The 27,498-nt window shown below is 38.5% G+C and overlaps 2 protein-coding genes across 2 annotated transcripts; one reads left to right on the forward strand and one right to left on the reverse strand.

Annotated features, from left to right (window-relative positions):
* Window positions 1-4,558: 4,558 nt before the first annotated feature.
* On the reverse strand, window positions 4,559-12,431 carry LOC140513542 (epididymal secretory protein E3-beta-like). The gene is made up of 2 exons (XM_072623288.1): window positions 12,195-12,431; window positions 4,559-5,543 (listed from the first exon to the last, which is right to left on the reverse strand). Exon 2 carries the CDS (start codon window positions 5,523-5,525, stop codon window positions 5,085-5,087), a length of 441 nt encoding a protein of 146 aa, XP_072479389.1. The 5' UTR covers window positions 5,526-5,543; window positions 12,195-12,431; the 3' UTR covers window positions 4,559-5,084.
* A 5,366-nt stretch (window positions 12,432-17,797) lies between these two features.
* LOC140514048 (FUN14 domain-containing protein 1-like) lies at window positions 17,798-25,521 on the forward strand. Its single transcript, XM_072624023.1, is given in 2 exon segments — window positions 17,798-17,849; window positions 25,052-25,521. Coding segments are annotated over 2 exon segments (522 nt in total).
* The last annotated feature ends 1,977 nt before the right edge of the window (window positions 25,522-27,498 follow it).

Raw genomic sequence — 27,498 nt, forward strand, 5'->3', positions numbered from 1 at the left:
GGGCTTGATATTAGACTGAGCAGGAAAGTAAGAACTACCCCTACGGATCTTCTTGAAACATTGTATCCAAGTTCATCACACCTGCAGGGAGAACAGGAAATTGTCCAGGCCCCAGCTCACATTGAATAAAGTATATTTCTAGCCAGAATGATGACCCCCAAACTGCAAATTAGAAAACAATAAAGAACAGTGAATGAGGCTATGATAGTGGGTTCATGAACTCCAAAAGCATAGCTGACCATATAACTACCCTGCTTCTGGTTTTTGTCTCCTTGTTTCTTTTTGGCTTTTTGTCTCTTAAACTCGTTTGCTAGATTTGTTTTCTGCAGGTTTAGTACCCTCCATCTGCAGATGGCTGATTGCTTAAAGCAGATATCATCCTTTGTCCACAAATGTGATGTGTCATCCCTGGACCTGGTGTCAACCAAACTCTGGATGCTAGCTAAAGAACTGACCCCTGGAATGGGAATTTGGGGGCAGGGACAGCTCCACATCCAATCTCAGCAGGAAGTAGCTATGGAAGAAAAGAACTATGTCCCTTACCCCAAGATTTTGGGCCCCATTCATTCAAGGGGGGAATGATGGGCTGCTTGTGCTCAAACCCTACCTTAAGATATTGTCCTACATGCTTATTTTCTGTTATTCCTGTTACAGTTCTATTAATACCAGTTGCCCCACCAACTTATGTCATGAATTCAAAAGATCTTGGGGCCAAATGTAATAGTAATTTAAATGGAAAGATCTTTCCCATTCATTAATAGGCTCATGTGACCTGCTTAAACTACATGGAAACCTAAGTCACATGTGATGGGAGGACCTTGCTGAATGGGTAGAACAGAAAGGGTGGAGCAGAGCTGAGAGGAAGTTGGTCAGGCTAGTCAGAGTTAGAAAGGACACTGGCAAGCAGACACAGGTAAGCTCATTGTTTGTGGGAAAGCCATAGCAGCGGGAGAGAGGAGGCTTGGGAATGATATTGTCCCCTGCAGTGCTAATGTGTATTGACTTCTTGGTTACTATGATGGATTTGGCTTCCTGGTGTTGGGATTTGGCTTTCTGGTGTTTGAATAAATGTTTTTCTTCTGCCTTCTACATGGAGAATCTGTTATACTTTGCTAGTCAGAACTATGCTGGTATATTCATAGTTGCCCTCAGTAATGTGAATATTGCCTGGGCAATACAAGATTTCAGAAAAAGTCAACACATTAGAAAGCACGAGAGATACTAAAGAAAATTATGTGCTCGAAGGTACCTTCAGCAATGAACGTATTTATTACTTATTTAATTTAAAGCTATTTCTCATGACATAGAAAATGAATTTGCAAAAGATAAATTACCTGAAGTGAAAAGAATTAGCTAGAAAAGTAGTAATGATGGGAGATTTTAATACTCCACTAAGGAATGTTTAAAGAAACAAAAACATGAATGACAAAGAAGATTAAGATTTGAACAAAGTATTGACCAAATTGAATTTTATACATATGTGGAGAAAGCTAAATGGCAAAAGTGGGGATTATTTTTTCAAATGTAACAGGACATGTTATCTTATAAGACAAAAAGAATTTCAACATCAATTCCAGAAGACAGAAATACACATTACATGTACAAATCATAACACAACAGAATAGTGCTCAACAAGGGAAAACACAAGTCAAAAATTTGGAATCAGAGGGCCTAAATTCAGATCTTAGCTACCTTCTACTCAAGTGACCTTGACTTGTATTTCTCTGGGCCTTAATTTCTTCATCTGTAATTTAATGCAGTTGAACTCTCTAAGGTGCCAATCCGATCTAAATTCTACACCCAAAAGCACAGTGCACTTCCCTGTTAGGTAGTAGGTATCCATCACTGCAGATCATCAAATGAAGGCAATATGAAAACTTATCCAAGGTTGTTTGTCTTAAGGAGAGGTTGAAGTTTCTGAATGACTCCTAATGTACCTGTCAGTTTTGGTATTATATGAGACTAGATTTCTGTGTTTTTTTCTTAAACACCTCAAATATAATATCATATTGCCCTTTGCAAAAGTCTGATAATTTTTGACTATTCAGTGTGAACAAACATAAACAAACAACATTTTCCTAAGCAAAATAATGAAATCATTAAAATTTCTCTTTATCATCTCTCCTTTAAGTTCTTTACCTTCAGCATACAGGACCTTTATGTTTTCTTTATATGGTTATTTTATCAATAATGACTTTCACTTCTAAGAGTGTGCTGAGGTTTTCATAGATCTTTCTGTCCAACAACCCTATGAGGTTAAGTTGAACTAAGGATCTCATGTGTCTGATATTTTTCTTCTTTCTTCCTTCTTCCTCTTCTCTCCATCAAAACTTAGCTTTCCATAGGGCTAGGATTTTTAAGTGTCCCAATCTATTTGACAGGTAACAATGTCTATATGAGATAAAGTCATTTATGTTAACATGTATCTTGCTAACGTTTCAGCCATCCAATGAATGTAACCCCTTCTTCAACTTCAATAATTCCCAAAGGTTCATGATTTTGCTAGTGTGAATATTCTCGCTATCAATGTAGATTCTTCCACCTTAGTAGATGATATGGCTAGGTTTCAATTACTTGCAACAACGAATGTTGTAAAAATAGTTGCCTATATTTGAATTTGCATTATTAAAATTACAATTATAAATTACAATTTACATTGCATTTTACAAATTACAAGTATAAAAAAGTTCTAGCCCAATGGAAATGCAGTGCTAATTCAAATAATGCAACCATTTCACAGAATATTTGCCTTAATTGTGACCTAGCTCTGCCTCATGGGATCACAGATTTGTATTTGGAAGCTAACTTAAAGGTTATCAAATCCAACTCCTTCATTTTACAGATTGGGAAACTGACATGGAGATTTTCCCAACTGGTAAATATCTGAGGCAGAATTCATACCCAGGTAGTCCTGACTCCAAGTCCATCAATCTTGCCATCTTACCACAGTCAGAATTTATCACTTGGTAACCACCTGTTCATAATTAACCCCTCCAAAGATGTCTAAGCAAGTCCTTTTGGACTGATTTGCATTCTTCATCAGGCTTTTACTTGATTGTTTTTAGTTTGGTAACACAACTTAAAGTTTGCTTTCTGGTGACACTTTCTAGACTCAGGGTCAGCTCAATGACTCAATGAGGCATCAGAATTAATTTAGCCTTTTAGTGGAGAATCATAATGAACTAATCCATTGAAAATGCACATGTGCCCTTCAGGGCCTATGAAAATGACAAGTGTATGGAAAGATATTTCTGGTTCTGGAGACTTTGGATAATCCTTGGATGCATCACCTAGTCTCCTTGCTTTGGGTCTTTGGCAGCCTATTTTACTTTTATTTTTTTCTAGGCTTTGTTGTGTTCATGTATAAATGAGAAGGCTGGCCTAAATGAATTGTGAAGCTCTTCCTATGCCTACAAGATCATTGTTTAGAAAGAAAGACTACTTGGTCTCATAATAAATGCTTTATTGAGGGCTGAACTGAGGTACCAAATTGGGGGTGGAGGGTAATCCTTCATCTGTCCAGGATAACGATGTGCTTAAAAAAAGCCACACTGTCAACCTCAGGTAGGACCCTAGCATGTACATTCACCGTTCAGAATAACAGCTGTACAGCATTTCTGTCCAGTTTACATAGTCTTGAAAATTTGGCAGGAAATCTTTCCTTTTATAAACAAAGAAACAGGTGCAAAGAGGTTGCAACCACATAGAATGAGTCAGTGTTGACAATTAATTCCACCAGTATTTGTTGGTGGACTTCCATTATCTCCTGAAAACAAACTCCTGAGGCTCCCTTTCTGGATCTAATTGAGCTTTCTTGCTTTGTCTCATACCACACCAGGTCTCCTTTATCTACATTGCAATAAAAACTGTATTGCTTTCTGTGTTTCTAAAACACACCCAACAATTTCCTGCTTCTGTAACTGCTGTTTCCTAATCTGCAATGACAACATCCTTCTTCCCCTCTCTCCCGCCCTCCCCCATCCACTACCTCTCCCCGTTTCCTCTCATTGGCATCTAAAATATCCTTCAAGACCCAGTTCAAATGCCTTCTCCTCTGTGAAAACTCCTCTTATTCCTGCAGCTAGATATGATATCTTTTGAGTGATAGCATTTTATACTTCTCTTATAAAGTCATAATATTCTAATTTGTGTTTTATTGATCTGTGTATATGTCCTATCTCCTTTTATTTTTGTGGGACTATAGGATGATGAATAAAAAGCTAGAAGTGTGCTTAGAGGACATCCAGCCCAACCCTCTCATTTTGTATATGAGGAATTAAGTCCTAAATAGATTAGTGACTTGTCCAAGGTCACACAGGATCCTAGAGATAGGGCTGGTGGAGAAATCAGAAGACATAGAATCCAACTCCTCATTTTACAGAGAAGGAAATGGAAGACAAGAGAGGGTAAGTGAACTGCCCAAAGACAAACAGCTAGTAAATGACAGATCCTGGATTCATATCTAGACTATAAAGTCAGTGCTCTTTCCACATACACCGCAGCCTTCATTGTAAACATTTAACCCAAACACATTTAAACACATGCACATCTTCAAGCCTTGAAATGAAAGGAAGAACATTTTATTCAGTGAAAGGAAGAACTGTTATTAGGGAAAGCCAATTTGAAGAAAAATTCTCTCTCTCCTAAACATTTTGCCTTCTCCCATCACCATCCTAAGTCCCTCTCCCACCTTTATATCTCCCAGGGAGAAAGACTTGATTAGAACTCGTTGCATCCTTTTCCTTTCTGAAGGCCTCTTCCCTACACACCCTTTGTCAGGACAAAGACCCAAGGAATGAAATTTTGCCCTTCTGATATTTGATATCCCTGTTCCTGTTTCTTAGCCTTTCAGTCCTCTCTGCCTTTAGGGACTGGCAGTGAAGAAAAGGTGAGTGTGTGGAGGGGGGAATAGGTTAGAGGGTAGGGTGATGATTTGACTCAGATTCTCTCCATTGTTAAGAAGTAAACTATTAACTTCAGCAAATTTATTCAGTGTTCCATGGTTGGGTTGTACAGGAAAACATAAACCCAGGTGGTCAATAACCTCAAATGCCTCAGTTTGTAACATAAGTAGAGACAGTGTCCTAATCTGAAATTTTCTTCTCCACCTTGGTGTCCTCTAGGCTCACAGGGAATCCATTCAGGCCACAATGGACCTCTACATAGCTATAGCTACTGGTGCCCCTGTAGCCTTGACCAGACTCCAACTTCTCACAGGTAAGGATTTTAAAGGGTTTCACGCTCCATACCCTCACATTTTCATAGCAATCTAACCCATCCCTACAACATATATCTTCTATTTGGCTCCAAATGGCATAGATGAAGGTATGGGAGGTTTTCCCCTTCAGAGATTCCATGGCACCCATAAGATCTTCACAGTTCAGCTGGCTGAACTCCAGGCCCAGGCTGAGATGGTGTTGTTTCATGAACTCTTGCCAGGCTAGGTCTTCAGAGCATCCAGGAAGCACCCACAAAGGGAGCAACATCAACAAGATAGGCCCTGTGCCCTTCAGAACAGATGCCATCTTATCCACCAGGACCACCTGCAGTATTTCAAAAGTAAGAGAATCAGACAGAAGACCAGAATATCCTCCTGGGAAATCATTCCACTGGGCCCTTCCTAACCTCCTGTCAATCCCTTTCTCATACTTCTAACCCAGTATCTATAATTACTTTCCCCTTCAATGATAATTTCTCAATGTATTAGAGGTATAAGCATACTCCCACCACCCTCAGCTGAATAACTGCCCCATGTCACCAAACATGCATGAACACACACACACACACACACACACTTTCTTAAGTTGTGTTGCCCACACAGTATAGAATAGGAAAAGATTGATAATTTTGTGTAGTTGAGAAAAAGGGGGGAGAAAGAGTAGGACACAAGTGTTTTAGAGGAAAAAGAAGAGAAAGATGACAATGGCAGGTACTGAGGAGTCTCTCCTGCTCTTTCATTCTACAAGTAATGAATGAGAAGTGTAGAGGTGGGGCTCCCACATAACCTGAGTCAGTGAATAAACTAGATATGCCAGTGACTAGTCAGAAGGAAGAATCAGATATCCCTTTCACCAATAAAGTAATAAGAGAGGAAAAACAGAGAGTGATGAGATGTCCAGGTACTGAGTCCCTACCTGATAGGACACGGGTCCATTGGAAAGTTTGGCCATAAGTTGAAAAATCTGGAAGATGCCTACTAGAACCCTATGGGAGCAACCGACGAATAGGTCTGACTCTAAGTTCCTGAGGTGTGTTCCTGGAACTCTTTTCTTTGACATGTGCCTACAGTTTGTTTGGAGCTATTTTAAATGCCCCCCACACACACACCTTTCCCCAAGAAGCTGTGGATGAGCCATCTGTGCAGAAGATGTTTTAACGCACTCCTGTCTATTCCTTTTGCCTCTATGTTTCTGGGTAAAGAGCTGCATGTGATTTAACCATGTCTATTGAAATGGAATAAGGAACCAAAGATAAAGAACCAAAGTCTTCTGCAATGTTGGGGCATGAACCACAAGAGTCTAATTATATAAATATGCACACCCACACCCTTGAGCTACAAAGAAAAATGCTACACCCCACAAAATGGGCAGCACTAGGGCACTGAGCTAGCCATCTCTCTGAGAGCAACAGAGAACTTAATGGTTACTCCACAGTATCGTCTGGTGTTGGGGGAAGGACACAGCTTGCATGAGCATGAGATGCCCAGAATCTGCTCCTTATTATTGAACAAAATCAGATAATGAGAAGTAGTTCCCTAGTTGATCAAATAAAAAATATGAGCTTATGGGAATATAAACCTTTAAAACACTTAACATAATGTTATCTCACCCAATCCTCAGTGAAATCAATATAAACCTGAAAGCCAGCTAATACAAATAATATTGTCCTCATTTTATAGATGAGAAAAAGCTGAAACTTCCCCAAAGTACATAGCAATTAAAGGACAGAAACATAGAATATAACAACTGAAAGGAACTTTAAATTAGTTTATCTAGTCCAAGAGTGGAGAATCTGCTGCCTTGAGGCAATACATGGTCCTCTAGTTCCTCAAGTGGGGCCCTTTGACTGAATCCAAACTTCATAGAACAAATCCCCTTAATAAAAAGATTCATTCTGTAAAGTTTGGACTCAGTCAAAAGGCTACACCCAAGGACCTAGAAGGCCAGTTTCCCCACCCTCGATCTAGTCCAGCCTATCTCTTACAGAGGAGAAAATTGAGATTCAAAGAGATTAAGTGCTTTGTTCAAAGTAACATAACCAGCTGGTAAATGGCAAGACTTGAACTTGAACCCAGGTCTCTGACTGGGCTTGTTCTGGGAATTGGAACTGGAACCCATGGTGTCAGAGTCCAGTTCTTCAGTCTACAATACTATATTTTCCTTATTAAATAACTAATTTAGAAAATGAAAAAGTTGATTAGGTCAGAGAGAAGGTTTAGATGGGCTGAAAATAATGTAAACCTTAATCAAACTTGTGAAAGTGATGAAATCAGTCTCTGGAATCACACACTCCTCTTTGTATTCCTTCATTCCTTCATTCAATCATACATACACATCAGTCACCAAACACTCCACTCCCTTGCTTTTTCCTCTCTCTCTCAATAATCAAAATCTCTGGGTTGGAGTCAAGAGGGCAGAGAGGCAGGAAGCAGGAAGTTTCCACCTAAAAAGTTCTTCCAAACAGATCTACAAAATGCACCAGGTCAAATCCTAATGGGGAAATTCAAGAAAAAAAGGTCACAGTAAATCATTTTCCCAAATCAGGTCAGTGCTGGGAGACAGACAATTCTGCAGACACTGAAAATAGGATGAATCCAGGAGCACGCTGTACTCAGAACACTCTAGAACTCAGGAAGGGGCTATGAAGGGGGCAAGAGGAAGTTCCAGACTCTTACTGAAACACCACCAGACTCATACTGAAGGACTGTGACAGGGATAGGTACTAACCAGCCACTTTGTTGCTCACTGCCTAGTTCTGGGTCACAAATCCATGATGGACTGAGGAGACTACTCTGGACTTGATGATCCCAGACTGGGACTCCATAAGAAGTATACCAAGAAAGGAGAAGATTTAGAAGCCAGCAATAGCACTGTGGCTAGCACAGACTACTGAAGAATAATCAGGGCAGGAATCCATGATCAAAGGGGAATCTGTAATTCTGCCACTCTAAATCCAAAGAGTTTTCCAGCTAGCTGATAAGGGCTGAGTGAGGAGCATTGTGCTGTTGCTCAGACTCAAATTCAGACCAGGAGTTTGAAGAGCTCAGAAAGGGTGGAGGACGGTAGGTATGGGAAATCAGAAATCAGATTTTGTCCTTTATCAGCCTACTTTGGGAGTGCTTAAAACTTAAAGAATGACCCTGAGATCCTGGAATAACACAAAGGCAATCCCCAAGAAAACAATAATGGGACCACCCCAGACCTGACTCCAGAAGTAAAGACAGTCCAGGCTTAACATCAGGTCTGACATTAGGAAGTAGCCTGGAAGAATAAGCAAATTAAAAAGAATCTTATCATAAAGAGATATTGTGTTGGCAAAGAAACTCAAAACATTAATGCAGAAGAAGAAAATGACTTCAAAACATCTACAAGCAAGTCCTCAAAGAAAAAGCATAGTTTGGGTACACACTCAACAAGAATTCCTGGAACAAAAAGGTTTTGGCTTTTTTTAAAGTTATAAAATACTTCATCATGAAATGAGAGTGCTTCAGGGAAAAAATGAAAGAAAAAGGAAAGCTATAGAAGAAAGAACTAGAAAGGAAAATTTAAAGCCTAGCAAAAGAGACACAAAACCTTACCTAGTCAGCAAATTCCTGACATTTAGTACCTACCAAACAGAAGCCAACAACTTCAAGAGTCAAACAAAAACATTATAACAAAATCAAAAGGCTAAAAAATCACAAGAAAACATAAGGTATTCCAGAGCAAAAACAATTGACCTGGAAGAAAGATCAAGAAAAAAATTAAGAGTCATTGCACTGTCTAAATGTCATGACCAAAAAAAAAGAAAAGACTAGAAATCATATTTCAAGAAAACTGTACACACTTCCTAAAACCAGAGAGCAAAGTAGAATCCACAAATCACCTCCTGAAAGAAATTACAAAGTAAATACTCTCAGTAACATCACACCTAACATCCAGAGCTTCCAGGTCAAATAAAAATATATAACAAGCACCCAGAAAAAAAGAATCAGGCACCAAGGGGCCACAGTCAGGATCACGCAGGATTTAGCAACTACCACCAAAGGAGTGGAGAATTTAAAATATGATATTGCATGAAGCAACAGATACAGGTTTGTAGCCAAGAATAACTTACTCAGAAAAGCTGAGTATAATGCTACAAAAATGGAAATGAAACAGAGGACTTCAAACATTCTTGATGAAAAGACCAGAGCTGCTTAGAAACTCTGAAGACCAAACAAAGGGATTAAGATAAATACAAAAAGGTAAAGATGAATGAACAATGAAAAGGAAAAGAAAGAAAGAAAGAAAGAAAGAAAGAAAGAAAGAAAGGAAGGAAGGAAGGAAGGAAGGAAGGAAGGAAGGAAGGAAGGAAGGAAGGAAGGAAGGAAGGAAGGAAGGAAGGAAGGAAGGAAGGAAGGAAGAAAGAAAGGAAGAATGAAAGAAGGAAGGAAAAATAAAATGCTTATATTCAAACATGAGGAGGTGATATATGTACCCCCTCTGAGTCTTTTTATCATCAGAGTCTATTGAAAGAGTCATTAAATAAGAGCTGGGACTGGTTTTGTTTTGTCTTCATTGTAAGCAAAGAATGGAAAGAGGGAAAGAGGAGTACACTGGGGAGGGGAGGGAAAAGATGATTAGAGAAAATTAATTTTCATAATCAGGGTACACAAATGGACATTTATGTAAACAAGGAGGGGGAAGATGAGGGAGCAACTGACACTTCAACCTCACTCATCTGAGCTGATCAGAAGAAGGAAGGATACACATGTACACACACACACACACACACACACACACAAGTGAATATAGACATGCGGATCACTCAACAGAGAAATAGGAGAGAAAGGGGAGAGGTGAGGAGGAAGCATTAAAGCAAGGGTAAATTAAGGGAGGAATTACTCCTAAGCAAAACAAATTCTAACTAAGAATATATGAAAATATACATAGCTATTTTTGAGATGGCAAAGAATAGGAATTTGAGGGAGTATCCCTAAATTGGGGGATGGCTGAACAAATAAATACATGAAATACTGAAATAAATAAATACTGAACAAATACAGCAGTTTTTCATCACATATTAATATGTCATGAAATACTATTGTGCTCTAAGAAATGATGAAGGGGATGGTTTCAGAGAAACCTGGGATGACTTTTATGAGTTGATACAAAGCGAAGGTAACAGAAAAATTCATGCAATGACAGCAATATGGTAAAGGCAAACAAGTCAGAAAGAATCAGGAATAAATCAATAGAAGGATCAAGTATGAATTCCAAGGACTAATGATGAAACGTGGCACCTACCTGCTGAGAGAGAGCTGAAGGACTCAGAGGGAAGAAAAAATGTTTTTTAAAATTTGGACATGACCAACGAAGAAATTTGTTTTGTTAGAGCATACATGTTGATAGTGATTTTTAGTTTTTCTTTTGTTTGCAATGTGAGGTGGGGGTGGGGAGGGCATGGAGTAAGAAGGCAGACTTTTGCTGACTGGAAAAAATGAAATATGATTTTTAAAAAGGTAACATAAAAACAATAAAGCCTACTCTTTGGAAAGGTTCTTATCTCAGTCAGATTCATCATGAATTTGTCTTTTAAATAACTTTCCCAATTATATTTGCATTTTATTTATTTCTAATTGTTCACTGAAGTTTTGCACTTTGCTTTGTTTTGTCTTGTTTTTGTTTTATTTTTTTTGTCAGACAACACTTAACTCACATCAAGAAATGGAGTGATTATAAATTTGATTTTAAAAAGGCCTTTGGCCACAGAAAATCCCATCACATGCTCTGCCTATTTTGTTTCTCTATGACTCTTCTAAGTTTCTTCTGCAATACTGCTCCCCACACCCTATATAAAATATCTTATCCTTTTTTTCTATCTTTCTCTGCCTCACTATCTCTATCTCTGTCTCTCTGTCTCCTATAACATGACATCAATTTTTGAATGTTATGCTAACCAGTACAACACTGGTTGGAAAAAAGAACCATTATTCAACCCTTAGAAGAGATAGCTCTATGATGAGGATGAGCAGAGGTCTATGAGCTCTATTTATCTATTCTCCATCCAAGCCCTCCAGCCTTAATCTGCATTGCACTATACTTTCTGACCCTAGAACTTGATGCAGAGCTACAGGAAAAAGAATAAGGGAAAACTATCTCACCTAACTCATGACTCCAGGGCTCTTTATGGAGACACTATTGAAAATGGCCCCAGATGGGTAGCTAAAGGGATATTGGGTTGTTATCTTGGTTCTTCTACTAACTGTCTATGCCTCTTCACAGTGACTTTAGGCAATTGTAAGGAACTGAGTCTAAAGACCTGGATTCAAAATCCTAACTCCTCTACTTAATAATTTTATAACTTTGCCCAAATTATTTGGGCCTCAGTTACTTCATCTGGCAAAGTAAAGCCTGCTCTGTCTACTTTATAGCGTTTGTGAGAATGAAATGAAATGATATATAAAAGTACCCTTTATTGAAATTTCAATCATCACTAGACAGATAATATTGTGAAATCTCCTCTGAGGTACCAGTTTTTCCATCTGTCATATGGGACTAGAGAGATCAAAGACCATCTTGACCAATATTGCCACTCATTTTAAAGATGAGGAAAACTGAATCTCAAAGCAGTAAAAGGTAGTAAGAACCAAAATCAGAATTCAAATCCAGACACTCTAAATCCAGTGCAACTTCCACAATCATATTCACTAACTGGTTCATTTTCCATTTGTTCATAGCCATACTCCAATTCCAAATTTTAAGTGGTTCTTGATTGAGAAGAGGAGAGCTTGATATCCGGCTCTGCCAATTGGTACTTATATAAACTTCAATAAGTTATTTAACCTCTTTGGACCTCAATTTCCTTATCTGTAAGCTGAGCGGGTAGATTCAGGGATCTCTAAAGTCACTTTCAATTCTTAACCTTTTGATGAGCCTATTACACTGCAAACAGGTCATTGGCGCTAAAATCTCTCATCTTGATGCCACAACATCAGTGCTGCTCACACTCACCTACTGTTGGATTCAGGGGTCACCTTTCCTTCACAGATAGGAGCAGAAAATATGTTTGAGAAGCAGAAAGTCTTTGATTTCTGTCCCTTCCAAGAGTCTCTTCTTAGAGTCCAGCAGTGAGAGAGCAGAAAGGTGGAGATATAGGGAAGTGCATTAATCCATATGAATGGAATTTCCAATGTGAAATAGAAGACTTCCCTCCCTTGCGAGCTCAGGGAAACAAGCTGAGGGAGAAAGAGAGGAAAGCAAGCCACAGAGCATGCCATCAGGAGCAATTTGGGGTCACTTCAAAATTGGCCCAGTGTTAAGTAGAAATGGCAAACAATGAAGGCTTTGAGTCTAGGCACCAGGTTAGAGGTGTGTCCCAGGTCGAGATTTTGTGTAACCCTGAAAAAGGCAGAACTCAAGACCTGGCTCCCTCTACCTCTTCCTGGAAAACTCACCTTTAGAAAGTCCATGAAAAGTGAAGTCCTTTGCAAAGATGAATTCTGGGCAGAGTCCCATGAACACTTAAGAGAGAAGATAAATTTCCCATAGAAATTAAAGGGTAAAAATTACACTTGGTGGAGGATGCATGAGTGCAGTTCATCTTACATTCATCTACAGTTTCACCTATGGACAAATCAGGGCTACTTTCTTTTCCCACATGGTAAAGTGTGTATAGTACTGGATTTAGAATTCCTTGATTTGAATCCCAGCTTTAACATTTATTAACTATGTGACTGATCTATGAAATGGTAATAACAATACTCAAACTCTCTGCAAGACTGTTGTGGGGGAAAGGTTTTGCAAGGCTCTTAAAATGCCATAAAAATATGGTGGCATTAACTTCAAACCCTACCAAAACCAAGGATCAGCTTCTATAAATACCTGTGTGGCACTTCCCTTACCTACATTTAGTTACACTTTTCCTATCACGATTATGATAGGGAAGCTACGTGGAACAGTAGATAGAGAATATATAATAGATAGCCCTCAAGTCAGGAAGATCTGAGTTCAAAGGTAGCCTCAGATATTTACTAGCTGTGTGACCAAGTCACTTAACCCTGTTTACCTCAGTTTTATCATCTATAAAATGAGCTGGAGAAGGATATAGCCAACCACACCAGATAGAGTCACAAAGAATCTGACACGACTGAATAACAATAGTAGTCATGATTATAGGGAAAGAATTATTGCTTAACTTGTTCAGTGTACCTTGGAGGTAGAATTAAACCTTCCATCAGTTGCCAAGTGATCAATGTTATAGCAATTTGTTTACATCTAAAGCTTATCTCCAAAGCAATGCCACTGTAGGCTATGGTCTATTGACCTCCTCTTTGAAAAGGCAGCTAAGTAACTGGGGTTAGATGAGGCCATGTTTGGCATTTTTAAAAAGAGTGAAACACCCTAACTAAGCTCAGTTGTTTTTGGTTCTCAAAACTTAGTTCATTCATTGTTAAACATTCTCTAGCTAATGAGAGGGCATTATCATCAGATAACCAGAAGGAGTGGGGCTGTTTCTGGTCACTCTTTCTTCACACAGCTATATTACTATAATCTCCAGTCTCCTAGGCAAAGGTGTATGGCAAAATTGCTCAATGGAGTTATCCAACAGAAAACAACATGACAACAAACCTAAAAAACATTGGTGACTGCAATATAGTAGGCATGAGTTGACCTGGTCAAATATTATCAAAGCATATTTACCCCTCCACACATGTTCTCTGATCAGGTGTGAGACAGTATAGAATAAAGTATACATGAGGCATCTGGAGTTATGTTATTTGGATACTTGGACAGATAATTCTGTTAGCAATAGTAATTATTTAGATTTGCATGGCACTTTAAGGTTTACAAGGAAACTCAGCACAGTGGATAGAGTGCTGGGCCTGAAGTCAGGAAGACTCATCTTCCTGAGTCCAAATCCAGCCTCAACTACTTACTAGTTGTATGAGCTTGGACAAGTCACTTAACCCTATTTGCCTCAGTTTCTCATCTATAAAATCAACTAGAGAATGAAATGACCAACCACTCCAATGTCTTTACCAAGCCCCCAAAAGTCAGGCGTAACTGAAAATGACTAACCAATAACAATAAAGGTTTACAAAGGTTTACAAACTCTGAATCTAAAACTTTCAGAAAAACCTTTATTTGTTCACTCAAATCTATTACGTCTGTACTAGATCCTAATGGAAATAAAGAGTTTAGCTACAGCCCCTGCCTTTATGGAGCTTAATGGTCTAGTAGAGGTAGCTGGTGGGTTCAGTGGATAGATCACTGAATTTGGAAGCAGGAAATCCTGAATTTAAATCTGACCACATATACTTAATAGTCACTTAACCTGTGTTAGCCTTAGTTCCCTCAGCTATAAAATGGGGATGATAATAATAGTACCTGTCTCCCAGGGTTGTTGTGAAGATCAAATGAGATTTGATATTTGTAAACTGCTTAGTACAATGCCTGGCACATAGTAGGCAATGAAATGCTTATCTCCATTCTCTTCCCTTCTAGTAGGGGGATGAGACAGTTAGTGGAGTACACAAAACCTGCCAGGTGAGTTCTAAGGAGAAATGTTCTTTCTTTCTTTTTTAAATAGCATTTTATTTTTCCAGTTACATGTAAAGAAAATTTTTAACATTTTTTCAAATTTTGAGTTCCAAATTTTCTCCCTCTCTCTTTCCTCCCTCTCTAAAACAGTAAGCAATTCAATATAGATTATTTACATGCAATCATGTAAAACATATTTCCATATTACTCATGTTGGGAAAGAAGAAACAGACCAAAAGGAAAAAAGCCCATAAAATAAAGTAAAAATAGCATACTTTGATCTGCGTTCAGAATCTATCAGTTCTTTCTGTGGATGTGTGTAGCATTTTCTATCATAAGTCCTTTGGAATTGCCTTGGATCACATAATGCTGCTGTTACTGTGTACAATGTTCTCCTGGTTCTGCTTACTTCACTTTGCATCAGTTCATGTAAATCTTTCCAGGTTGAGAAATGTTATTCTGGTCAACGGATAAGAGAAAAACTCTGTAAAAAAGAAGTATTCATTGATTTGAACTTTATCAGTTGATTTGGACTTCATAAGTAAAAGTTCAATAGATTAAGGAGACAGAGGACTCAGTATGAATGAAAATAGTGTAAATGTGAAGTAGGTATATCTATCCATGTAAGACGTATATATATATACATGAGATACATGGGATGCACATATATACACGGAATATATAAAACTATATTCAGGAGACCTGTGTATAGACACTGATAAATATTTGCAGAATCTGCTCAGTTTGATGACTAGGTCACAATTCAAAAGATAATTTCATCAAAGATAATGTCAACAATTAATCAACATGAATTTTTTTTAATGTGGAAGAATGCTCCAAATAATAATATAAAATATGAAAATCAAAATAACCATCAAGTTTTACCTCACATTCAGCAAAGATGACAAAAGATGGGAATAGTCAATGGTGGAGCGATTGTGGAAGATAGGAGTATTGGGATATTTTTGATGGAGCTGTGAATCATTATAGATGTTTTGTAAAGTAATTTGGAATTATTCAAATAAAGTGATATATATAATCTTTGACCCATAGATTCCACTATTAGGTTTATATCTACAAGGAGATCATTGATAAGAAGAAAGCCCCCATTTAAATCAAAATATTTACATCAGCACTTGCTGTACCAAAGAATTGGAAACCAAATAGATACTCATTGATTGAGGAGTGGTTAAACAAACTGTGGTAGACTAATATGATGGTATATTATTGTGGTCTAAAAAAATGATGACTAGAGTAAATACAGAAAAGATGAATAATATTTGATATAGAGTGAAGTGAGCAGAACCTACACACCACACGCACACACACACACACACACACACACACACACACACAATAACTACAACATAAATGGAAAGAATAATCACAAGACATTCAAAAGAGAAAACTACAGAACTACAAAAAACAAGCATAGCCTCAAAGATAAATGAGAAGATAATGCCATATCACTCCTTTGCAGAGATGGAAGGTCCAAAGGCACAGTATGTTACATATGGAAAATCAGGTCAAAATTTGGTTGCCCAGACTAGTTCATCATCACCATGACTTCATGCTTATCCAGGTTCTAAATAATGGAAAATCCTCTCATGCCTTCCCAGTCACCAAAGGAGTGTAACAGGACTGTGTGCTTGCTCCCATGCTTTTTAGCATGATGTTTTCAGCCATGTTGTCCAATGCTTTCAATGAGGATGAACACAGTATCAAGGTCAGCCGCTGCACTGATGGTAAATTCTTCAACTTGAAAAGACTACAAGCCAAGACCAAAGTGGAGGGAGTGTTGGTGCATGATTTTCTGTTTGCAGATGATTGTGCACTCAACGCAGCCTCTGAAGCTAAGATTCAACAAAATATGGATCCATTCTCTGCTGTTAGTGCTAATTTTGGCCTTACAATTAACCACAAGAAAACACAGGTGTTCCATCAGCCACCACCACAGCCCCCCATACATGGAACCATTAGTTACAGCAAATGGGAAGTCTTGAAGGCTGTGGGTAAGTTCACTTATATTAGTAGTGTACTTTCCAGGCATGCACACGTTGATAATGAGGTTGACACATGCATTGCCAGAGGTAGCTCAGTATTTGGGAGGCTCCAAAGAAAAGTGTGGGAGAGAAGAAGCATTAGACTGACTACGAAACTGAAAGTCTACAGGACCATTGTGCTGACCTCATTGTTGTATGCCTGTGAAACATGGACAGTATACCAGTGCCATGCCAGGAAACTGAATTGTTTCCATTTAAATTGTCTTAGGAAGATTCTGAAGATCATCTGGCAGGATAAGGTACCAGACACTGAAGTCCTTACTCAAACTAAAAGCCAAGCATTCACACTGTGCTTCAGAGAGCACAACTCCAATGGGCTGGCCATGTTGTTCAGATGTAAAATGTACACTTGCCAAAAAGACTTTTTATGGAGAACAAGTGTTTACATTGTGGTCAGAAGAAGCAATACAAAGACACTTTCAAAGTCTCCCTTAAGAACTTTGGAATTGATGGTGTGACATGGGAGACACTGGCACAGGCCCTCTCAGCATGGTGTGCCTACATCAGAGAACATGCTGTGCTCTATGAGCAAAGCAGAATTGAAACAGCTCAAAGGAAACAGAGGATGTACAAATTTAGAGTATCCACCCCAAGTGTTCACACAGACTATTTGTGCCAGACCTGCGGTTGAGCATTCCAAAGTCATATTGGTCTGATCAGTTGGACACATTGAAACTTGACTCCAGTACAGTGATGTCATTTTGGTCCGCTTCAAGAATGAAGGACAACAACCCACCTACCAACATTACATATATATTTTTCAGACTTTTCTATGTATTGATAATTTTTGTTTATTTCTTTCCTCTTTCTCTTATTTTTCTCCTTTAAAATGTTATTTTAGGGGGGTGGAGCCAAGATAGTGGACTAGAAAGACACACTTACACACGGTCCACCCCACAGCCCATAAAATACCTGCAGAGAGGGACTATCAACAAATTTTGGACCAGCAGAGGTGGAGAACAACAGAGTGGAGGAGATTTCCAGCCCTCAGTGACCTGAAAGGCCCACGAAATGTCGAGTGCACCAGACATGGAGGCAAGTGCAGAGCCCAGCCCAGCCTTGGGCAAGTGGTGCAGCTTGATGAGACTCTGGGAGGAGGACACCTCAGGGGCAGAATTCTCCAGTCACAGTAGCAGGTCCTCAGATCCCTCAGCCCACAGACACCAAAGGTCAATGATGGGGTTTTATCAGCTAGCTAGGAAGGGAGAAGGGTCTTCCCATAGCTGTGGCAGCAGGCAGTGGCCACAGAGCCTGCACAGCAGCCCATACAGAAGCTCTGTTGTTGGAGCGTAAAAACCCCTGGGGGCATTGAAGAGCTGAGTCCTACCTCATGCCTGGGTGGAGGCCCTGGGAGAGCTGGTCTTTGTCTCACACTGAATGGTGGCTGGGCCCATCCAGCTTATCTGAAAATCAGCCCCCAGAGCTGACTTGGGAACTGAAGGCCAGGTGGCTGTGGAGAGGTAACTGCTAAAATTCTGGGCATAAAAATCCCTCTCTGAGTCCAGACCAGTACATGCTTGATCGTGCCACCTTGGAAGAACTGAGATCTCATAGATCCCCAGAGTATACCCTTCTCTTGACAAAGGACCCAAAAGTCAAGTAACTGGTTGGGAAAATGCCCAAAAAGGGGAAAAAAATAAGACCACAGAAGGTTACTTTCCTGGTAAACAGATATCTCCTCCCATCCTTTAAGAGGAGGAAGAAAAATGCTTAGCATCAGGGAAAGATGCAGAAGTCAAGGCTTCTGTGTCCCAAACATCCAAAATAAATATTCAATGGGCTCAGGCCATGGAAGAACTCAAAAAGGATTTTGAAAATCAAGTTAGAGAGGTGGAGGAAAAACTGGGAAGAGAAATGAAACAGATGCAAGAAAATCATGAAAAATGAGTAAACAGTTTGCTAAAGGAGACCCAAAAATATGCTGAAGAAAATAACACCTTGAAAAATAGGCTAGCTCAATTGGCAAAAGAGGTCCAAAAAGTCAATGAGGAAAAGAATGCTTTAAAAAGCAGAATTAGCCAAATGGAAAAGGAGGCTCAAAAGCTCACTGAAGAAAATAGTTCTTTAAAATGGGAATGGAACAGATGGAAGCCAATGACGTTATGAGAAATCAAGAAATCACAAAACAAAACCAAAAGAATGAAAAAATGGAAAATAATGTGAAATATCTCACTGGAAAAACAACTGACCTGGAAAACAGATTCAGGAGAGACAATTTAAAAATTATGGGACTACCTGAAAGCCATGATCAAAAAAAGAGCCTAGACATCATCTTTCATGAAATTATCAAGGAAAACTGCCCTGAGATTCTAGAACCAGAGGGCAAAATAAGTATTCAAGGAATCCACCAATCACCTTCTGAAAGAGATCCAAAAAGAGAAACTCCTAAGAACATTGTGGCCAAATTCCAGAGTTCCCAGGTCAAGGAGAAAATATTGCAAGCATGTAGAAAGAAATAATTCAAGTATTGTGGAAATACAATCAGGATAACACAAGATCTAGCAGCTTCTACATTAAGGGACTGAAGGGCGTGGAATAGGATATTCCAGAAGTCAAAGGAACTAGGACTAAAACCAAGAATCACCTACCCACCAAAACTGAGTAGAATGCTTCAGGGGAAAAAATGGTCTTTCAATGAAATAGAGGACTTTCAAGCATTCTTGATGAAAAGACCAGAGCTGAAAAGAAAATTTGACTTTCAAACACAAGAATGAAGAGAAGCATGAAAAGGTAAACAGCAAAGAGAAGTCATAAGGGACTTACTAAAGTTGAACTGTTTACATTCCTACATGGAAAGACAATATTTGTAAGTCTTGAAACTTTTCAGTATCTGGGTAGTTGGTGGGATTACACGCACACACACACATACACAGAGAGAGAGAGAGAGAGAGAGAGAGAGAGAGAGAGAGAGCACAGATTGAATTGAATAGGATGGGATCATATCTTTAAAAAATGAAATTAAGCAGTGAGAGAGAAATATATTGGGAGGAGAAAGGGAGAAATGGAATGGAGCAAATTATCTCTCATAAAAGAGGCAAGCAAAAGACTTTTTCAGTGGAGGGAAAAAGAGGGGAGGTGAGAGAAAAACATGAAGCCTACTCTCATCACATTCGACTAAAGGAAGGAATAAAATGCACACTCATTTTGGTATGAAAACCTATCTTTCAATACAGGAAAGTAGGGGAGAAGGGGTTAAGCAGGATGGGAGGGATGATGGAAGGGAGGGCAGTGGGAGGAGGGAGCAATTTGAAGTCAACACTCTTGGGGAGGGACAGGATCCAAAGAGAGAACAGAAGCAATGGGGGGCAGGATAGGATGGAAGGAAATACAGTTAGTCTTACACAACACAACTATTATGGAAGTCATTTGCAAAACTACACAGATATGGCCTATATTGAATTGCTTGCTTCCCAAAAGGAATGGGTGGGGAGGGAGGGATGAAGAGAGGTTGGAAGTCAAAGTTTTAGGAACAACTGTCAAGTATTGTTCTTACTATTAGGAAATAAGAATTACAGGTAATGGAGTATAGAAAGTTATCTGGCCCTACAGGACAAAAGAGAAGATGGGGACAAGGGAAGGGAGGGATGTTAGAAGAGAGGGCAAATCAGTGATAGGGGCAATTAGAATGCTTGGCGTTTTGAGGTGGGGGGAGGGGAGAAATGGAGAGAAAATTTGGAACCCAAAATTTTGTGAAAATGAATGTTAAAAGTTAAATAAATAAATTTTTTTTTAAATGTTATTTTTATATGAAATAGTTCTGTGAAAAGTGGAGAGATAGAGATACTGGGAAATTTCTAGTGATGTAAATAACAAGATTAAAAATTCTTTTCAGAAGTGTTACAGATGGGGGAGCAGAATGAGTGTCACACAGAGGACATTTAGATGAACATAGTTTGCTCAAAGAGGCTTCAAAAGATAACCTAATAAGGAATTTTGAAGAAGAACTAAACTAAAAAAATGTCATCAGAGCAATATATAATAGGAAGGGAGGATGGACTGTTGTGTGGCAAAGGCAAGAGAAATCAAGTGGATTTTTGAGGTATCCTCCAGATGTCAGAGGAAATAGAAAAAAGTCTCTAGACATCCTGTGGGGAAATTATATGACAGAAAAAAGATATACAGAATGTTGTGAGAAATAGAGGAAACAGTTCTGTTTCCACAGAAATGAAACATACACACTCCAAGCCTGGTAGGAAGCTGTATCAGTAAGCACTCCAATATACACAGAAGGGCCTGCTACCACAGCTTCTGAGATCTGCATTCATAAAAGGAAAGGCAACTTTTGGGGGGTTAACAATCACTTTAATCAAGCACATGTATCAATCCTTTAAACAAGCACATATATCATTTACCTATTTCAGGGGAGCATCCCGAACTTCAAAGAAAATTCAAAGAAATTAAAAATGAAGAGACATGACTTCCTCTGTCTGAATTCAACAGACAATTGGGCCACAACTATCTCACCATAATTACCAGAGAGGGAAGCATGACATCTGGGTTCTAAAAGCTAAGGGACTCCTTAGTGGCTTCCCAGAGTCCTCATCTGACCAAACAACCACTTTCTGTCAGTAAGCCCCAAAATAAAACCCTCAGCTCAGAATCTTTATACACTTTTTAGAGCCAGAGGGCATCACTTCCCTTGAGAACCAGTGCCTCATTAACAAAAGGCATGGACCTTACAAATCTTCCCCAGCCCAACAATGGGTAGGAAAGATCCTCCTCAGTCACATTCAAACAGAGGCATTATACTTCTTGATTATACTAAAACAAAAACAGCAAAAGATTCTATCTTACTTGCCATTACAGAAATATAACAGGATGCAAGTCAGAAGTAACTAGTTCTAACCAGGCTTCTGATCAGGTAAAAAGTCAGAAACTTGTATGCATGGTTAGTGAGCTGTTAAATATTAACCAACACCACCCCCCAGGGTGGAGCAATCTGATTTGAATGCACATGCAATGCATGACAAGGGAGAGGGAACACGTCTAGGAGAAAAATATGGAATAGGCAGTTCAAGAAGTTTTCCAGCCAATAGAGAGCAAGGGAGGGACCTGATGGTCAAGAATGGAAATTAAAAGCTGACTGTGCCCTGTGCTTGCAAAAAAGTAATGAAATCACAGCCTATGGAGCCCAGCCCAGCCTTGGCCACACAGGAATAGGACTGGAACAGTCCTCGGGGGTGGAATTCCCAAGAGCAGCAGCTCATAAACACCTAAGGCAGCTTCAAAGGTCAGGGAGAAAGCAGGGTCCTCCCCTAACCCCAGATCCAGGCGGTGTCAGTGGTGGTAGCACCAGCAGCATCCATTTTTGGAACCCTCAGCTTAAAACCCCTGGAGGAATTGAGCCGCTGATCTGGGTCTCAGTCCAGAGTGGTGGCCCAGGGGTGAGGAAGAGTGCTGGCTGGCATGGTGGAGCTGGTGGAGGCTCTGGAAAGGAAATTCTACTTGCAAATCCTGGGCAGAAAAGCTTTGTTAACTCCCAGACTAGAGCACAGGCCAGGAGAGGAGTAAACTCTTCTCCCTTGATTGTGCCACCTTGAAGGAACTGAGAACTTACAGGTCCCCAGAGTATACCCCCCTCTTGACAAAGGACTCAAAAGTCAAGTAACGGGCTGGGGAAATGCCCAAAAAAGAAAAAAAAACTGTAGAAGTTTACTTTCTTGGTGAACAGGTATTTTCTTCCATCCTTTCAGATGAAGAAGAACAATGCTTACCATCAGAGGCCTCCAAAATAAATATGCAGTGTCTCAGGCCATGGAAGAGCTCAGAAAGGATTTTGAAAATCAAATAAAAGAGGTGGAGGAAAAATTGGGAAAAGAAATGAGAGCAATGCAAGAAAATCATGAAAAAGGAGTCAACAGTTTGCTAAAGGAGACCTAAAAATATGCTGAAGAAAATAACACCTTGAAAAATAGGCTAGCTCAACTGGCAAAAGAGGTCCAAAAAGACAATGAGGAAAAGAATGCTTTAAAAAGCAGAATTAGCCAAACGGAAAAGGAGGCTCAAAAGCTCACTGAAGAAAATAGTTCTTTAAAATGAGAATGGAACAGATGGAAGACAATGACTTTATGAGAAACCAAAAAATTACAAAACAAAACCAAAAGAATGAAAAAATGGAAAATAATGTGAAATATCTCATTGGAAAAACAACTGACATGGAAAATAGATCCAGGAGAGACAATTTAAAAATTATGGAACTACCTGAAAGCCATGATCAGAAAAAGAGCCTAGACATCATCTTTCATGAAATTATAAAGAAAAACTGTCCTGATACTCTAGAACCAGAGGGTAAAATAAATATTGAAAGAATCCACCTATCATCTCCTGAAATAGATCCAAAAAGAGAAACTCCTAAGAATACTGTAGCCAAATTCCAGAGTTCCCAGGTCAAGGAGAAAATATTGCAAGTAGCTAGAGTATTGTGGAAATACAATCAGGTTAACACAAGATCTAGCAGCTTCTGCATTAAGTGATCAAAGGGCTTATAATATGATATTCCAGACGTCAAAGAAACTAGGATTGAAACTACGAATCACCTACACAGCAGAACCAAGTATAATATTTCAGGGGGAAAAATGGTCATTCAATGAAATAGAGAATTCTCAACCATTCTTGATGAAAAGACTAGAGCTGAATAGAAAATTTGACTTTCAAATCAAGAGGAAAGGTAAACAGGAAAGACAAATCATAACAGACTTAGTAAAGTTGAACAGTATACATTCCTACATGGAAAGATGATATTTGTAACTCTTGAGACTTTTCTTAGTATTTGAGTAGTTGGAGGGATTACACACACACACACACACACACACACACACACACACACACAAAGCACAGGGTGAGTTGAATAGGAAGGGATCATATCTAAAAAATAAAATTAAGGGGTGAGAGAGGAATATATTGGGAGGAGAAAGGGAGAAATGGAATGGAGCAAACTGACTCTCATAAAAGAGGCAAGAAAAAGCTTTTTTCAATGGAGGAGAAAAGGAAGAGGTGAGAGGAAAAAAGTGAAGCTTAGTCTCATCACATTTGGCTTAAGGAAGGAATAACATGTACACTCAACTTGATATGAAAATCTATCTTACACTATAGGAACATAGGGGAGAAGGGCATAAGCAGGGCAGAAGGATGATGCAAGGGAGGGCAATGGGAAGAGGGAGAAATTAGAAGTAAACACTTTCGGGAAGGGACAAGGTCAAAAGAAAGAATAGAATAAATGGGGGGTAGGATAGGATGGAGGGAAATGTATTTCGTCTTACACAACATGACTATCATGGAAGTTGTTTGCAAAACTACACATATGTTGAATTGTTTGTCTTTTCAGTGGTGATGGGTGAGGAGGGAGGAAGGAAGAGAAGTTGGAACTCAAAGTTTTAGGAACAAATGTTGAGAACTGTTTTTGTATACAACTGGAAAATAAGAAATACAGGAAATAGGGTACAGAAATTTATCTTGCCCTACAAGACAAGAGAGAATATGGGGATAAGGGAAGGGAGGGGTATTAGAAGGGAGGGCAGATTGGAGGAAGGGGCAATCAGAATACATGGCATTTTGGGGTGGGGAAAGGGGAAGATGGGGAGAAAATTTGGAACTAAAAATTTTGTGGAAATGAATGCTGAAAACTAAAAATAAATAAATAAACTTTTCTAAAAATTGTAATGAAATGCTTTCCTGGCTTCATCAGTTAAGGTTCTATTCCTTTGCTAGTGCCTTTTTCACAATGTGTATGCATGAATGGGTTATAATCAGAATCAATACAGATAATATCTAAATCAATGAGATTACTAGTCCATCTTAGTATTTTGAATGATATTTTATGCATTTTCTTTACAGTATTCAAGATTTTGCAGTGTCTAAAGGAAGAAGTTTATAAACTCAGTCATTATCACTGAGATGAAGGGATAGGATCCTAGAGTATTGACTTTTAAAACCACATGAGTTATGGAAATATGCTTTATATGATTGTACATGTATAACCTATATCAGATTGCTTACCCTTTCAGGGAGGTGGGAGGGAAGGATAGAATTTAGAACTCAAAACTTAAAAAAAAGTTAAACATTGTTTTTACATGTAATTAGGGGGGAAATTAACTATTACTTTAAAAAGTGAAATGATTTATGTACATATACATAGATAGATAGATAGATAGATAGATAGATAGATAGATAGATAGATAGATAGATAGATCCACATTAGTACATAACACCATTTTGCAACTCCAAATCTAACATAATGTGACTTCTTTGAAATAATACAAACCTGAGGGCGACCAGGAAGGAACCCCTGTCCCACAGAACATGACAGTGATGATGATTCTTATGAAGTACTCAATTTAACAGAGTATGCAAGAAGACACCACTGGTGGAACCGTGTATTTGGCCACTGCTCTGGACCTCCGGTAGAGAAGTACTCTGTAGCTACTCAGATTGTATTGGGTGGAGTTACTGGATGCTGTGCGAGATTTTTATTCCAGAAAGTTGGGAAAATTGCAGCAACTGCAGTGGATGGTGGCTTTCTTCTCCTGCAGATTGCTAGTCATAGTAGCTATGTTCAAGTTGACTGGAAGAGAGTTGAAAACGATGCAAACAAAGCAAAAAGATAGATTTAAAAAAGAGCAAATAAAACTGCACCTGAAATCAATATCATCATTGAAGAGTCAACAGAATTTATCAAACAGAACATAGTAGTGTCCAGTGAATTTGTGGGAAGCTTCTTGCTAGGCTTTGCATGTTAAGGACATGAATGTTGCTGTTTTGATGGATTAATTAACAACAAAAGCATTAGTGACAGCGTGCTCTCTTGCAAAGTAGTACCGATCACCAGATTCTTCTGAGCAAGAAGACTAGCTATGTGGACAACACTGAAACTTATACTTTTAGACTTTTGCCTTCTGAAGCTTGGCAAACTAGGATTTGCTAAAAATAAATAAATAAATAAATAGACTGTGCAGTATATACCATATTTCTGGACAAAACCTGGCTCACTTTCATCATGACTTTTTAATCCTGTGCCTGTTCAGAAATTAGTATTTTTAATGTAACTATCGGTATAGATATGTAGTTGGCTTAGTAAAAGAGCCTTTTGTTTGACATTTTTCCCACTGAGTTGCTGGGTTTTTTTCTTTACTTAAAGAAGCATTCTCCATTGTGCTGTAGAGTAAATGTGCCAATAATTCAATAATATGTATTATAGTTTGAATATCAACAGATAAGGAATCTGTTTGCAATAAATTGTAGAACTGTAATGTGCTTTTACGGAAGGATGAGAAATACTTATTAGAGATATTAAAAACAAATTAAACAGAAAAAAAAAAGAAATAATACAAACCTGAGAATTAAGAGTCCTGAGTTCTCATCTTGGCTCTGCCATTCATGACTCTTTGCCATTGAACAAGTCCCTTAAATATTCTGGTTTTCAGTTTTTCACATATGTAAAATCAGGGAAATAGATTTGATCAGTTTTTCCCCAACCACTGGATAAGCAAATATTCAGTCAACAAAGTTTTCACAGAGAAAGGTTCTTGATTCTTTAAAAATATTTTAACCCACGTTTTATTCTCAGCTTAGACACCAAAAATAGTATTTACACACATACAATAGAATAAAAAAGGAGATTCATTCTGAAACTATAAATCTCCATTTCACACTACTTCCTTTGATTTTTTTAAGTATATAACAAGCACTACATGTCACCATCCAAAACTGGCCTGTGCTTCTTTCTGAACTTTATTCTGTTTTCTTCTACGTATTTGCAAAAATGTTTTAATAGCCTACCCCGCTCCTTTCTTTGCATCATTACTGCTAATCGCAATTTTTCTCCAATTAATGAAGAAAAAAGAAAGGAAAAAATAACCTTGTAACAAATAAGCATAATCAAGCAAAACAAATTCACACAGGAACCATGTCCCAAAATGTGCATTTCTTTCTGTGCCTTGAATCCATCGCCTCTATTTTTTAAATACCCTGTGAAGATACTAAGGTTCTGAAGGAATATACTTGTTTCTTCTAACCTTGTTAGAATGTTAGCAGTACATTATTGTACAACACCTTCCATTTGATCAAATAAATTTATCTTTCTCCGTTTCTCTGGAATGATGCATTTGTACTTCAAAGTTTCTACTCAGTTCTGGTGTCTTCTTAAGAAATACTTGAAAGTGCTATTCCATTAAAGGCCTATTTCCCCCTTCTTGGATGATACTCAATTTTACAAAATAAGTTATTTTTGTTATAAGCCTCCCTCTTTTGTCTTTTAGAGCATTATTTTACAACATGTCCTCTCATTTCCAGCCAAAGCTGTCAGGTCTTGTGTAATTTAAATTGTAGATCTTTGGTACTTAAACTATGTCCTTCTGGGTGCTTATAGTGTTTTTTTTACCTATGTGGGACCTCTGGACTTTGTCTATGCATTCTTGGAACTTTTCTTTTTGGGGCTTCTTGTTGGAGGCGATTGGTGAAGTCTTTCTGTCTTTACTTTTCCCTCTAATTCTAACAGATCTGGGCAATTTCAAATATTATTTCTTGAAATATAATATTTAGACTTTTTAAAAATCATGGTTTTCTAGGAGTCCAGTGGTTCTTAAATTCTGTTTGAACTGTTTATAGTTTAGTTTTTTTAATACATCTCTCTTACATTTCCTTCTATTTTTTCATTCTTTTGATTTTATTCTATTTTTTTCCCTGACTCACAGAATCATTCATTTTGGATTGTCTGT

This window comes from Notamacropus eugenii, chromosome 7, assembly GCF_028372415.1.
Source record: "Notamacropus eugenii isolate mMacEug1 chromosome 7, mMacEug1.pri_v2, whole genome shotgun sequence".
NCBI lineage: Eukaryota > Metazoa > Chordata > Mammalia > Diprotodontia > Macropodidae > Notamacropus > Notamacropus eugenii.

Bases quoted from the DNA above. Each gene is read 5' to 3' on its own strand.
- LOC140513542 (XM_072623288.1), bottom strand. From the start codon at position 5,525: ATGGCATCTGTTCTGAAGGGCACAGGGCCTATCTTGTTGATGTTGCTC.